The sequence below is a fragment of the Liolophura sinensis genome, chromosome 5, assembly GCF_032854445.1.
Source record: "Liolophura sinensis isolate JHLJ2023 chromosome 5, CUHK_Ljap_v2, whole genome shotgun sequence".
In the NCBI taxonomy this organism is placed as follows: Eukaryota; Metazoa; Mollusca; class Polyplacophora; order Chitonida; family Chitonidae; genus Liolophura; species Liolophura sinensis.
Window position 1 is genome coordinate 19,108,836 of NC_088299.1, and position 16,127 is coordinate 19,124,962.

The 16,127-nt window shown below is 41.5% G+C and overlaps 1 protein-coding gene across 1 annotated transcript in view; it reads left to right on the forward strand.

The window, feature by feature from the left end:
* The first annotated feature begins 244 nt into the window (after positions 1 to 244).
* LOC135465577 (short transient receptor potential channel 7-like) overlaps positions 245 to 16,127 on the forward strand; it is a 38,457-nt gene continuing 22,574 nt past the window's right edge. The window contains exon 1 of the mRNA XM_064742835.1: positions 245 to 414. Coding sequence (XP_064598905.1) covers positions 369 to 414 — 46 coding nt within the window. The 5' untranslated portion in view covers positions 245 to 368. The remainder of the gene's footprint in view (positions 415 to 16,127) is intronic.

Genomic DNA, 16,127 nt, shown 5'->3' on the forward strand with positions numbered 1-16,127 from the left:
TTTGCCCTTGCGATGATATTTTGTGGGCAAGCTGATAACGAAGAACCCATATAATACATAAGTACAATCACCAATCCAGCTTGGACCCGATGCCCGTTAGTTTTAACTGCACGAATGAAAGGATACTACACCAACATTTTTTTATTTTCTTTCTGATTTTCAGTTCATGGTATTTATGAGAAGTCCAATGATAAAGTTTATGGCTCAGACTTACAGTTATGTGGCGTTTATAAGCTTTATAATATCGTGGACATTTACCTTATCGGCGGCCAGCTCGGTCAAACTGGAGATACCAACCCCACACAGCAGAAGCCAAGCGGCTGTTCAAAGAGGATGAGAATATCCCCGGTAACACCCTGGTACGCTTCATGACGTGGGAGTTCGAGGAGTGGATGATTCTTGCCTGGGTAGTGGGTAAGTACAAGACACACTCCCCACCCTGGCGCAACACTCACACGCCACACCCAACTCCCCCAGCCTCACCCACCCACACATATATCCAACGATGTCGCGGTTTTCACAGCTTCCCTTCATCCAAAATGTACTAGAATTCAAATACGTTAAATGTTATTCAATGACACGCCTACATACCATTTCAAGTCATGATTTTTCTCAGACCTATCATCGAAATTAGTCGTGGTTTCATTGTTTCTTACATAATAAATCCTTGGTGAGTCATTTTTCGAAATTAATAAGGAATGTTTTAGAAATACGTTTGGATCTTGTACTGAGTGGTATTGATCTTGGTTTAGCGAATTGTTATACTCTGGAACGTTTTGCTTACGCGATTACGATCAGAGTATAGGGAGCGTACATGTGCGTATCCAGAGTAAACCGTAGCCCTTTGTCAGGTTCACAGAATCCAGAACAAAAGCCCTAGAAAGTTAGTGAAAATAATATCGATCAAGGACGCCGAGGTTGAAATAACACAGGTTGGCTTAGTTATTTGTGGTATGAAGTAATTACGTTGCATGACATCAAGGGAACATGCGGTGTATGTATGCTTGTCTGTTTTGTAATGGTCAGTGTCAAAGTCATCAAGTAAAGTGCATTTTTTATTTTGGGAAATGTCACCAAGCACAGTTTGTAAGTGCTCGTCGAAGACTTAAACCTTTATTATTCCTACGAGGTCTTTATTTTTGTTCGTCAATCCAGTATCAACGAAAAGGGATTCGTATGGCCTATCCTCTTCGTTGCAGGAAATATACAAATATACAGAATTACTACACCCACTTTTTCTATGGTAAATGGTGTAAACCCATGGATATGTAAGCACTCTTCTATATCAGGATTCAGGGGGGCCTCCGTGGCTCAGTCGGTTAGCGCGCTAGCGCGGCGTAATGACCCAGGAGCCTCTCACCAATGCGGTCGCTGTGAGTTTAAGTTCAGCTCATGCTGGCTTCCTCTCTGGTCGTAAGTGGGAAGGTCTGCCAGCAGCCTGCGGATGGTCGTGGGTTTCCCCCGGGCTGTGCCCGACTTCCTCCCATCATAATGTTGTCCGCCGTCGTATAAGTGAAATATTCTTGAGCGCGGCGTAAAACACCAATCAAATAAATAAATAAATAAATATATCAGGATTCAACCAGCTCTAGGTAAACCCGAGCACAGAGAAATTGCAATTTAGATTATTTACATATGTAGCTATAATATCGTAATTCTTTTTGAGACTTCGGACTTTTAAGTAAAAAGTAGCACATTGTTCATTTTGGGACTTGTCTAGAGAAGCTATGGATTGGCTAAAGGTAGATTCTACAAGATTATTGGATTGCGGGCTAGTTGTGCTGGCCCAGTGATCGATTTCATATTCATTGTCGTCTGTTGGAGTTTTGTATTGATTAGTTTCGTTAAGGTTTAACAGGATTAAAGCACATTCTGTCTATCGTTTGTAATGACACGTTACTATAGATAGAGGGATGTTCCTTGCTCGTATTGTGATGTTATAATCAGTGCCGTGGAAGGGAGGGAAGGTAAAACCATTCGAGAATGGATCTTGAGTCAGGAATTGATCAGCCGTAAGGGCATAACAATGGGCAACAGACTACATGTATGACGTCAGGAAGATGATAACAGGATATTGCATAACACAACCTTAAATAAAGTGAAATCTTTACTTCTCAGAAACAAACACCTCTTAAATTAGAAGATTAGAAATTAGTCAGTCATCTCATAACGTTAATGTGAGAGAGACACCTGGGAGGCAGGCATGTGACAAAGACACCTGGGAGGGCAGGGCATGTGAGAAAGGACACCTGGGAGGCAGGCATGTGAGAGAGACACCTGGGAGGCAGGCATGTGAGAAAGACACCTGGGAGGCAGGTAGAAGTAACAGAATGTTACAAGTAAATACTGAATGTAACATTTGGAGCTAATACATATGGATTACTCAGGCATGTGACTAGTCGACAGAACTACAGACAAAAAGCATTGTGGAATACATTAGAAACGAAGTCATAAATTTACTTGCCTAGTTGACTAGTGATCAGAGTATAAAAGAACTCATTATACTTAACACCGAATGACATGCTGAATAAATAGGCATAATTAGAACTATCATGTATCACGGTACATTAGCAATCCAGGAACTGGTCAGGAATACACAGGTTGAGTGAGGCTCAAACAGGGGGAGTCTGTTATACTTGTGGCGTACAGTCGTCTGTAATAACAGCTTTTCTGGAAACTGTGTTGGAGTGCTCATCTCGGGCAGGAGTATGGATCAATTCGTCAGTACAGCCAGAAGATTTAATTTGCCGCACGTGCTCAGCATAGTTTTTAGCCAAAAAGTTTACCGTTGCTGGACCTGAAGAAGTGGGTTGCCTGATGTAGATTTCAATAATGTTTGATTTCAAGGGTTCAGATCTTCTTTAATACGATTTCGGCAGTCCTGAGGGTTTTTCGCCTCCTTATGGCGTCAATTTTATGCTTCCTCGTCATAAATTTGACAATGTTACCTCAACGTTTAGATTATAGGTCAGCATGTGGAAGGGGGGGGGGGGGGGGTGCGGGGGCCGCAGACGGTGAGCTGTATCCATGTCTTTATATGTGATACACGTGCCCAGTTTTGTAGTAAGCTTATCAACCACTCGTTCCGCGCATTCGTTGATCGTTTTACCTCTGTTGTCACACTAAACAGAAACACGAATACTTGACAATCGAACATTTTTTTTTTGTGTTTTTTCGTGTTGTAAGCTCATCTCACGTCATATGTCATTTCATGTCATATCTAAGAACTTCGTTATCTTTTCAAGAGAGAATATCCGCGATTCCATTTGCTCTGTTAGAGCAGTGAATTTAGAGCAGTTCCAACTGGCCAAGAAACTGCTCATTTGTAACGAGTTTGTCCAGTTTAACCTTAATTACCCCGAGCTGAACATCATCGGGTTTGTCATCTTAACTGGTGTTTGAGTGAGAGAGGTGTGGCACCGGTGAGTTGTCCAGGCTACTGAGACGATATATCATTCCTCTTGTGTCTCTTTGATTTAGGCATTTTAGTAAAATTAGGTATGATTCCGTGCACCTAGTCGCCGGAAACAATATCACGCAGTGGGGCGGCAGGCGAAAACCCGTCCCAGCTAGTCGCCGGAAACAATATCACGCAGTGGGCGGCAGGCGAAAACGCGTGCAGCTAGTCACCGGAAAACAATATCACGCAGTGGGCGGCAGGCAAAAACCCGTGGAGCTAGTCGCCGGAAAAAATATCACGCAGTGGGCGGCAGGCGAAAACGCGTGCAGCTAGTCGCCGGAAACAATATCACGTAGTAGGCGGCAGGCGAAAACCCGTGCAGCTAGTCGCCGGAAACAATATCACGCAGTGGGCGGCAGGCAAAAACCCGTGCAGCTAGTCGCCGGAAACAATATCGCGCAGCTGAACCTAAGATTCTCACTTAGTGGGATACCATAGGTTGTTGTTTCAACATCGGGAAAAACGTGTTGAGAAAACACACAATTTTAGCAAACTCATGTGCATGTTAGAGTGAGTTACACATTAGGTTCACGAAGGGTAGGGAAATATTCATAGAGCAGACAGGTGTACCACAAAACTAGTTAGGTGACTGGAATGACCTTATTCACATGCGCCACCAACCCGCTACTTTTGTAACCAATAACACATGTCCGACAGTCTTAAAAACATGATGTTAAATATTTGTTGACGAGAATTACATATAATGTAACTTCGTTTGCCATATAAAAAACTTGGCATGAAAACGTATCCTCATCGGGCACTAGGGTTCAACAGCTTTCTTCAAGCAAACACAAGTTTGCTCTTTGAAGCATCTGCCAGTATACTCAATCTGATTTGTTGAAAATTTTGCCACATGGCAGGACTGGTTTATAGGTTACTGTGATTCACAGTATCACCTCGCGCATGACATAACGTATGCTTTTTGAGTCGGTTTACAGGCACTGTGTGCAGTTTTCGTTGTTTCCCTGTAACAGATGTATTTGAAAATATAGATTATTTAGAAATTTGGACCAAATCTTATATTAGTTTACAAGAAAAATATTATTGTCGAATACGAAAAAGAATAAACGGTCAAAATTTTATTTTTTGTAAGTTTCTGGTGTAATTTCTCTTTATAAGTAAAAACATGCATGTATATGATCTAATGCAATTATTCGGAATTATAAAATTTGGATATTGCAAAAGCTGACATATTGATAACAGGTGAAACTCAGCAGTTAAAATATCCATTTGATAACAGCGGAATTGTTGCCACAGACAGAAAAAAAATGGTTTCGACTTTATCGTTTTTGTTTTTTAATTCATGATTTTATGTATACCCGTGGACATATAGGCCTATATCGCCAAAATTATCTCGCTAGACTGATATATAGTAGTAAAGAAGCATATAAAAGGCACGTTTTTATTCCTTTTGTTTTCTCAGGATAAAACAATCCCTGCTAACAAGTATTTGGAATCAATCATTGTCTATATCAGCAGCATAAACAGCTCTTTCCGATTTCGAGCCAAGCAATAAAATGATTTCGTCAAGAAACTGTTAGATTATAGGCTGTTTGAACGAATAGGAAGGGGCTCTATTGCAAACATATATTAAAATCTGAATATTCGCTTCAGGGTAGAAAGTTTAAATTTTTCTCAAAGAGGCTATCAAGGTTTTGTTATTCACCATATACTCTTAACACTGATCGAGGGCCTTTTGTCCGCCGCGTGTTTGTGTCCGCGGGACTTTTGTCGCCAGTGCTTTTGTCCGTTCAACGGTACCTGCAGGTAAAACCTCCTCAATGTAAGCCTGTCTGAATCTACCAGAGCTGGATTTGAACCTGGGACTCGCTGACTGGGAGTCAAGAGCAGTCCCTTAGCAGACAGACCCTGTGAGGGCCCTTGGAAGACAGGAGGTGTGGGTATTTAGCAGCCGCGCCCCTTCCCCACTTGCTCCATAGTGAAAGCTTGAATTCAACCGGCCTTGGATACTAAATGAGCTGTTCTTTATTAGCCGATTATACGATCATTGTAAAATTGATCAATCAAACTAAAAAGTTACATCGACCCATATGGAGCTAAAATTACAGTCACCTATGGAACATGGAATTTAGTATAGATCTGTAGAAGTACCGTGTTTGTTTCGCTTTGGATAAAACGTGATGGCTTAACACAACCTGTCCTACCTGCTCTTTGGTCGTCATTCATTGAACCTCACTTTGATCAAATGTTTCTCTCAGAAAGGATCAATGTAACCATCACGCTACAGTGATACTGAACAGAGCTAAAAGGCCTGATAAATTGGTACCGGATATTTCATATTGTATCACCGAAGTCATGCAGTTCAACACAGATAGTTTTGCCATTTTAACAGCTCTTGTATGTTGCAATATCCTACTCCTGAGAAGGCTATAATTTTCTCTACTGCCTGAAATAAATTATTGAATTAAGGAATAACTTTTTGCTTGATGCCACTTCGGTATTGTTGCAGCCGTTTCCTGGCGAGAACATGTTTAAACTAAGTGATGCGACATGCTTAAAGTGAAGTGATAACAAATTTGTAAACGTCACTATCACTGAAGTCTTTATCCAAAACTACCTTTATTTAATTATATAGATTATATGTTTTTGTGGTTTTTGTGGTTTTTGAGATTTTAAAAAGGAATGCAGCTAAATGCTTGAATTCTGTATAGATGATCATATTCATAATGCTGGATTTCAGCCATGTCAGGTGTTTCTTTAAAAACATAAATAAAATTTATCTGTATTTGGTTTCCAATAATCCGCTGATGCTGAATGCTTTCAAATGAACAAAATTTAAATTGTACAAGGATATTAAAGTTTTAAAAAGCTAACATCATTCTAATTCCTTTCCACCTGTTTTGTTCTGTTGCTTGTATCCGGTAGTTAACTATAAATATATATCAATACATATTTCACCAAGTACTTGAGTCGCCAGGGTAGTGTATGGGGATATAATGTTAATCGTGTACTCCGCATACCTCTTTGCTTTGATGTTAACCGTGCAGTCCATATATATTGTCCTCGTAGCTGCAATACAATATGCCTCTTTGCTTTGATGTTAATCGTGTAGTCCACATATATTGTCCTCGCAGCTGCAATACAATATGCCTCTTTGCTTTGATGTTAAACGTGTAGTCCACATATATTGTCCTCGTACCTGCAGTACAATATGCCTCTTTGCTTTGATGTTAATCGTGTAGTCCACATATATTGTCCTCGCAGCTGCAATACAATATGCCTCTTTGCTTTGATGTTAATCGTGTAGTCCACATATATTGTCCTCGCAGTTGCAATACAATATGCCGCTTTGCTTTGATGTTAATTATATATTCCACATATATTTTCCATGCCGCTGAATAAAACATGACTCTTCGATTGGAGTAAAGCTGTGGTTGTTTTAACACAACTGTCTAACCGCCATTCATTGACCTCCGCTTTGATGACCAATCGCTCAGTTTGATCCGCATGGAAACTTCAATAGTACAGAGATCTGCAGCGCTTACCAAAGCATGCAAGGAGGGATATGAAACTTTGATAAAAAAAAGTGAAGGCAAAAACAGTATTCACTTTGTCCTGGAACACGCGTGGGTGGGTGTGTGGGGCGTTCAAGTAACACAAGACACAAGCTTAATGTTAGCTGCTTCCAGGCGATTTTTAATCATGTTGGCTTAGGAAAAAATTAAAGAAAAACAGTTTTGAGATATTTTTAATGCAAGAATAATCATTTCTGTTCAACACAACCTAACATAGGGCTGGACGTACCGTACATCATTGGTGTTTGTGGTATCCCCTTAAATCTGTACACTTCTTTCTGTCCCTATCCATTTTTCTCGGACATCATACTATAGAATCGCCGCTATAATTACCTCTTTGTGTTATATTTTCAGGTTAATCGGGTTTTATACAGGTGAAAATTTGATTTATTGATTGTATGTTGCAAACCAGTATAACGGCTGTCGGTGACCACCGCATTAGCTCACCACATGCGAACCATTGGCGCACCACTGGCTCATGTACAGCTTTCACATATCACTACACCAGTCCACCAACTCACGTGGTCGGAGTTTGGAGGATAATAAGTGTCCTCTAGATCTGATGACATTCTCAGGATAACGTGGCCTGTTTGTCTCTTGTTAAGTTGTCTGTCGTACATCTGTGTGAATGGCACATACGTTGAACTGAGTTATAGTCTGTATGCGATATATTTATAGATGGATGATATTCCTTATTTAAATTTTTCGATAATTATTATGGTAAGAACCCATGTTACTGTCAGTCCAGATATTGTGATAGACTAGGAAGCCACATGTAGAAGGCTAGGGAGTAACTATGGAGTAGGTTATCTTAACTGACGGCTCTTCGCTGAGAGTTTGTGGCTAACAGATTATGAGATAGCGTCCTGACCGAATGACCGTCGGGGCACCTGCGGCTCTGGACGGAGAATGCCTGATCAAGGATCACGCTATGGCATGAGTGACCACCGAAATCCACAGTATTGAGACTTTATTGCTTTTATTGACCTTCCTGGACGAGATACCAGCTGGGCATGTATAATATTATCTGCCATGTGTCCAGCAGTTTGTTAAATCGCTCCCAGTGATTTATGATGTATTAGCGATATGCTCATGATGGAATCTGAACAGCGGAGTTTATATGGTACAATTAACATGCTGCACAGGGTCTCACAAGTCCATGCTGTATACAGGTGAGGTATCCGGCGGCAACCCCCCGCTAACAATCAGCCTACCCCCACGCTGTATCCAGCTTTCCCCGTACTCCTGTTCCCTTTACGGCAGTGTCCAGTGGCTAGCTCTATCATGCAGATCGCATGACCCGCAGGCTACTGCCACGGGTGCGTGGCCAGAAATGTAATTGCCTCACTGTCCCCCATCTACCCTGACTCCGCATGGCACACTGACAGATTTTCCGTGATTACAATAACGGACGCTAATGCTAACATCATAAACGAATTATCTCCACCATGGCAGCCGGCCAGTACCGAGTTCACCTGACTACAGGTGTACAAATGACCCTTGTCCTATGTTATCACTGCGGCCTGGTGGTCACGACATGGATTTGTTCTCTGGTGTATTCCTTTGCCAGGCTATTTAACATAGTTTTTCAACCCATGCCATCGTGTAACAGATCATCCTAACATAACATCACCAGAATGCTTATTGTCATTTAGAGACCCTCCCCGGCTGTGTTGGTTAGTCTTTTTAGCCACGAGGTATTTCAACACTTCTGAGACAGCATATGCGTATAGCACACGGACCTGCCCGTGCTATTGCTTGTAGATCTGGGTTATGTTCTGAGTATGTGCATAGCTTGCCTTTTCCGTGTATTGAGGCCTTTCGTGTGAATTGTGCATAAGCCTATTTTGTGCATTGTACATCTATAGGCGATCAGTGTTTTGCTTCTATGCATTTTATTTAATTATTTTATTGGTGTTTTACGCCGAATATGTTACCTATACGACGGCGACCGGCATTATGGTGGGAGGAAAACGGGCAGGACCTGTGAGAAGTTCTGCTTATAGACAATACCGTTGTTTTCCTACATTTATTCTCAGGCTAGTAATGTTTATAGAGGAAACGGAAGAAATTCAGCCCAGATGAAATCAGAGTGAGCTCAGCGCTATTAGGACAGTGTCACGTGAAGCAGAGTTTATCAAGAGACACTATTTATGATATAAAAGGCCATGCACAGATTAAAACTAAAGCAAACAACTTATACCCGCAGTTGCCTGAGGACCACCCAGACTTAAAACCGCAGCCAAACTAGTAAGATCTTGATTCCCAGACCTGCGACTTCAGACCTGTATACAGGCCATGCGCAGTTTTTGCATATATATGAAAGACATTTTCAGATCGGTGTCAAACGTGGCTTTCTTGCGATCTTTGGAATTTGCAGACGTGGTGTTAATCTTTGGTAAAACTTCCCTTGCTCCTGTTAATCAGCTCTGGACATTTTATCATGCTGCTCCTAACGCTGGCATATATACACGGATCGCTGACGTGGTCAAACTTTGCCATACATGCACCGATTGCTGACGTGGTCAAACTTTGCCATACATGCACCGATTGCTGACGTGGTCAAACCTTGTCATACATACACCGATTGCTGACGTGGTCAAACCTTGTCATACATACACCGATTGCTGACGTGGTCAAACCTTGTCATATACACACGGATTGCTGACGTGGTCAAACCTTGTCATACATACACCGATTGCTGACGTGGTCAAACCGTGTCATATACACACAGATTGCTGACGTGGTCAAACCTTGTCATACATACACCGATTGCTGACGTGGTCAAACCTTGTCATATACACACGGATTGCTGACGTGGTCAAACCTTGTCCTACATACACGGACCACTGATGTGCCCAAACTTGGTCAGATGTACAAATGTTGCTGAGATGCCCAAACTTGGTCATATGTACACATGTTATTAGTGTGCCCAAACTTGGTCATATGTAAACATGTTGCTGATGTGCTCTAACCTTGGCTGATATGCCCAAACTTGGTTATATGTACACATGTTATTAGTGTGCCCAAACGTGGTCATATGTACACATGTTGATGATGTGCTCTAACCTTTGCATATGTAGACATGTAGCTGATGTGCCCAAACTTCGTTATATGTAAACATGTTATTTGTGTGCTCAAACTTGGTCATATGTACACATGTTTGCTGATGTGCCCAATCTTAGTCATATATACACGTGTTATAAGTGTGCCCAAACTTGGTCAGATGTACTGATGTTGCTGATGTGCTTTAACCTTGGCATATGTACACATGTTATTGATGTGCCCAAATTTGGTCATATGTAGACATGTTGCTGATGTGCTCAAACCTTGTCATTTGTACACGTCATTGACATGCCCAAACTTTGCCATATGTGCATATGTTATTGATGTGCCCAGACTTGGTCATATCTACACATGTTGTTGATGTTCCCAGATGTGTATGTCTCGCTAGTGTACTCAAACCTTGCCATATCTATACATTTTGCTGATTTGCCGAATCAACGCCATGTCGATCTAAACATGTGGCTCTTGTAACATCTAACCCGAGCTGGCTGACCAGAAATACCAGCAAGCATTTTACCTAATACTTTCCTGTCACTATATGGCTGATGTGCTAGGCCTACTGTTGCCTTCACACCAGGCCACAGTAGTGTAATTATGTCTCTATTAGATTAATTACACATGATACCGTTAGATGATTATTCTGGACAGCACGGTAAATGGCAGCGGCAATGATTACATGGACGCTACGACAAAACGTCTACTACGCTATCGACCTAAGCACTCTCCAGTGAGGCTGCACACTGACTAGCCTGTACACAGCGACAGGTGCCATGTCGTGGAAGCCTATACGGTATTGTCATCGCTTATCTCACCTAGATGTCTGACCTTTATGGTTATGTGGAAAGCACAAGGTAATGACTGCATCAAGCGTTACACTATGTTCAAGATCATCAACCCTTCCAAGACCATACTATTTTATATTCGCATGTACTGTATTACACACATCAATAACTAGTTACAACCCAGCAAAAGAAGACTAGATCTCAAACGCAAGATATAACAATGGTAGTACATCAAGACTTTGAAAATGGCGGTATATCAGTCATGAAGATGACAATTCAGATGTACATCAACAATCGTGATTCATTCAGTTATCTGGCAGTTGTTTAAAGCCATATTGTAAATATTTTCCCCGAAACTGAATTTGAATCAGTAACCATTGTATTCTGTCGATAAGGACCTAACATAAGCACCTTTGATGGGTCGGACATAATAGGTCGGACATGGTCATCATATGGCAGTCATAATGGAGCAGTTATCATATTGTAGTCATCATATAGCGGTCATCATATGGCAATCATAATATAGCAGTCATCACATAGAAGTCATATAGCAGCCCTGATATATAGCAGTCATTATATAGCAGCCCTGATATATTGCAATCATCATATAGCGGTCATCATATAGGAGCCCTGGTATATAGTAGTCATCATATAGCAGCCCTGATATATAGCAGTCATTATTTATAGCCGCCCTGCTATACAGCAATCATCATATAGAAACCCTGATATATAGCAGTCATCATAAAGCATTGATTATATATCAGTCATTATATATCAGTCGTCATATAGCAGCCCAGATATATAGCAGTCATTATATATAGCCGCCCGATATATAGGAGTCAGCATATAGCGTTCATCATATAGCAGCCCTGATATATACTAGTCATCATTTAGCAGCCCTGATATAAAGCAGTCATTATATATAGCCGCCAGATATATAGGAGTCAGCATATGGCAGCCCCGATATATAGCAGTCATCATTTAGCAGCCCTGACATATAGCAGTCATCATATAGCAGCCCTGATATATGGCAGTCATCATATAGCGGTCATCATATAGCAGTCATCATATAGCAGTCATCAAAAAGCAGGTATCATATAGCAGTCATCATAGCAGCTCTGGGGCTCCTCCGTGGCTCAGTTGGTTAGCGCTTGGGTTGGCTTCCCATCCGCCCGTAAGTGAGAGGGTCTTGCAGCAACCTGCGGATGGTCGTGGGTTTCCCCCGGGTTGTACCCGGTTTCCACCCACCATGCTGTCCGTCGTCGTATAAGTGAAATATTCTTGAGTGCAACGTGAAACACCAATCAAATAAATAAATATAGCAGCTCTGATATATAGCAGTCATTATATAGCAGCCCAGATATATAGCAGTTATCATATAGTTGTCATCATATAGCAGCCTGATATATAGCAGCCATCATATAGCAGCCCTGATATATTGCAGTCATCATGTGGTATTCATCATATAGCAGATAGGTATAGATGTCATTTAGAAAAGTTCAGAAAGTGTAATCTCTGTTAACGATAATACTGTTACTTAATCCACTCTCTAAATGACATCTATACCTATCTGATATATTCACCTAAGGGAGTGACGTCGTTTGTGATCATCAGAGGGGTAATGCATGTTCGCTGCAAAGTCTACCGGTCATCTACCTTCCATTTTTTGTGGTAGGCCTGTTGGTCGAGTGGTCTAGACGGTTGACATGTATTGCTGACGGTTTGGTGCCTGACTCTGAGGTCGCTGGTTCGAAACCCGCAGTGGTCTCAGCCAAATTTCAGCACTAGAATCTGTGCTATATTCAGAAAGTGTAATCCCTATTAACAATAATACCAGTCATCATATAGCAGCCCTGATATATTACAGTCATCATATGGCAGTCATCATATAGCAGCCTGATATATAGCCTTCATCATATAGCAGCCTGATATATAGCAGTTATCATATAGCAGCCCTGATATACTGCAGTCATTATATGGCATTCATCATATAGCAGCCATCACATAGAAGTCATATAGCAGCCCTGATATATAGCAGTCATTATATAGCAGCCCTGATATATTGCAATCATCATATAGCGGTCATCATATAGGAACCCTGATATATAGCAGTCATCATATAGCAGCCCTGATATACTGCAGTCATTATATGGCATTCATCATATAGCAGTCATCATTTGGCAGCCTGATATATAGCAGTCATTATATGGCATTCATCATATAGCAGCCATCATTTAGCAGCCATCAAATAGCACCCATGCAGAACATTAACTGGTTAACTGAAGCATTTATGTTTAAAATCGCACCAAGGAATATCACAGCGAAGGAATGTTTCATCCATGATGTTACACACACCGGCCCGGATAGCACAGTTGGTAGAGCGTCCGCTTCGGGACCGGTAGATCCAGGATCAATCCTTGATCGAGTCACACCTAAGACTTTAAAAGAGGAAGTTGTAACTTCCTCGCTTGGCGTTCAGCATGAAGGGGATAGTGCAACGACTGGTTGACCCGTATCAGTATAATGGCTCGGGCGGGGCAGCTTACTTGCCTTCGGTAAGTCGTCTCAGTGAAGCAGCACTAAATAAAAGAGCGGTGGAAATCCGTCCTGCATCAAGGAGGCACATAACACGTACATGCACCCTAATGATTCCATCGTCGTCATATGACTGAAAAATTGTTGAGTACGACGTTAAACCCCAAGCACTCACTCACTCCATGATGTTACAATGGAAATGGCCAAATTTACATCAAGAAAATAGTAAAAAGGACGTGCTGGCAATATTTCAGTTATAGACATATATTAAATCAATTTCTCTTTGTTATTATACTCCTCACCTGTTTCTCTGTCTGAATTAAGAAGGTACAATTGTAGCAATGATTAACACGAATGCTGCTGTTTTCATCCCCTGGATAACTGCCAGGTCTTTCTCTTTGTCGCATATATTCTCTAATTTCAGGATCACGACTGATTTGATGTGCACTTGTGCCTGGCGGGTATGTGCTTTTGTAGCAAAGCTATATGAATATAACCACCGCCGAGAACGTCCTAAATGGTTTTAGGAATTACATAGGAATTGAGAGGGTGGGGGGAGTTTGAGGAGCGGAGGGTACACTTTCAATATAAAACATTCCTTGAACCATTCCATTCTTCAGAGATCTCCATTCTTCGAAGATCCGGTGGATAGAGAATTAAGAAGCTGCGAAGAATACAACGTATGCCTTTGTCATGTGAGTGATAAAGACAAATAAGATTAAAACTTGAATTTCACACGGTTTTAATTCATACGAGACGCCATCTGAGAAGAGGTCACATCAACGATAATGGGGCTATGCAGATTTTTGTGCAGATTGTTAGACCGAATTAGCCTGCTGTATAAAACAGCTAGCGCGGCTGGATAAGGGAAATCCCCCTCACGGGATGTCTTTCTCTTACATCTCAATTGGATTACCCTCATTCTAGGCTGCTCGCTTCCTCTATCATCCCTCCCGACGCGGCAAGCCCGCGTGCGACGGGCGCCCTATAAACGCAACCAGCTCATTTTTCATTTCACAGCAAGGGTTCAATAGATATCACTTATTGAGTATCGCGTCTAGGTTATATGATGTATTATCACGCTGCGGCCTCCTAACCTAATATCCCTGGGGTCTCGGTAACGTGTGTGCGTGTTTTCGGGTGCTCCTGGGGCGGGCCAAGCTCCCTCCAGCGAACATCCATACTCCAGGCTGTGTAATCCACAAGCACCTCCATCTGTTGCACACGTTGACATGCTATACTTTATCATTCAGGGAAAGACCCCAAATACTCACAAAAGCCACATGATTCAAATACAATGTATCAATCCACCGTGAAATACTCCTCTGGCCTTACCACATATAGTGTATCAAACGCCTGTTTTAGGGGACACTGAATGAGATCAAAAAAGTGAGCAGTATAAAGCGTGATGATCCACCAATTAGCTTAGCATAATGCAAAAGCATAGATACTGCGAAAAACTGACAAGTCGTATATTATACGTTTCAATATTTCTGTAAAATTTTATTTGTCATTTTTTGGGGAGTATTTATGCTTTTGCATTATGATAAAATGTTTTGTGGAATGTAACATCAATTCTCTACAGTAACAATGCTTCTGTTGACTGTGATTTCCCTTCGCTACAATACAAATGTTTTTCTTGACTATATTAACTTCCCTTCGCTACAGTAGCTATGCTGTTGTTGACTATATTAACTTCCCTTCGCTACAGTAGCAATGCTTTTGTTGACTATATTAACTTCCCTTCGCTACAGCACCAATGCTTTTGTTGACTATATTAACTGCCCTTCGCCACAGTACCAATGCTTTTTTGACTATATTAACTTCCCTTCGTTACTGTACCAGTCGTTGGTTGACTGTATTAACTTCCCTTTAGTACCAATCGTTATGTTGACTTGAACCTAAGGTTGAAGTCCGTCAATCGTACACCACCCATACACCATACATGGGCATTTCAAGTGGACAATCGGAAAAACCATTTCTAGCACAACCTAAAACATAAGCTCTTTAAGAAATATGGACCTTGCCTCCAACTGGTGTTTCATTTGTGAGGTCACCGACAGTGCATACGGCAATAGGCCTGCCAGCTGTTCTGACGATCTTGGTTACCCTGCGATAAAGTACAAACTGCGAGTTTGGGAAGGATGCACTGTGACACTAGGTCTACGTTGGGCTTACAGACAATTTAGATAGAGACCTACAGTGCTGATGTCAACATATACCACGTGACGTCGGCTAAGGTCCCCCTCACATTTGCCAATTAACCTTAAAACTTATCCCAATTTTGCTGGGAAAAAATTAGATCAATTATCCGTTTCAGTACAAACATTGATTAACAGCCTTGTAATTATGGTTGCATTTTGTTAATTACAACAGGCGACTGTCACGTAATCTAGGCCGCCATGCTTGCCAGTGAATGTGTAACGTCTGTAGTCAGAGGCTGAGTGTGTTCAGCGCAGACATCACAGGCGAATTGTTCTAAAGCTGTAAGGTTTGCATGGTAGACAGTTGTAGTGACGAAAACTCAAAGCTGCCACACCCTTAGATCTGAGATTTGTTTCATTCTTACCTTCCAGCATAGCTTTGAGAGTTCTGGGCTCAGTTGTCCAAAATGGTATAAGGACTTAATCTCGAGTATTAACTTTAATCCAGACTACAGTGTCATTTACTTTGTATTAGGATGAGAGAGGTTATTTAAGATTTAAGCCTGGCTTGACATAAATACACGTTTGAACAAGTTTTGTTCTC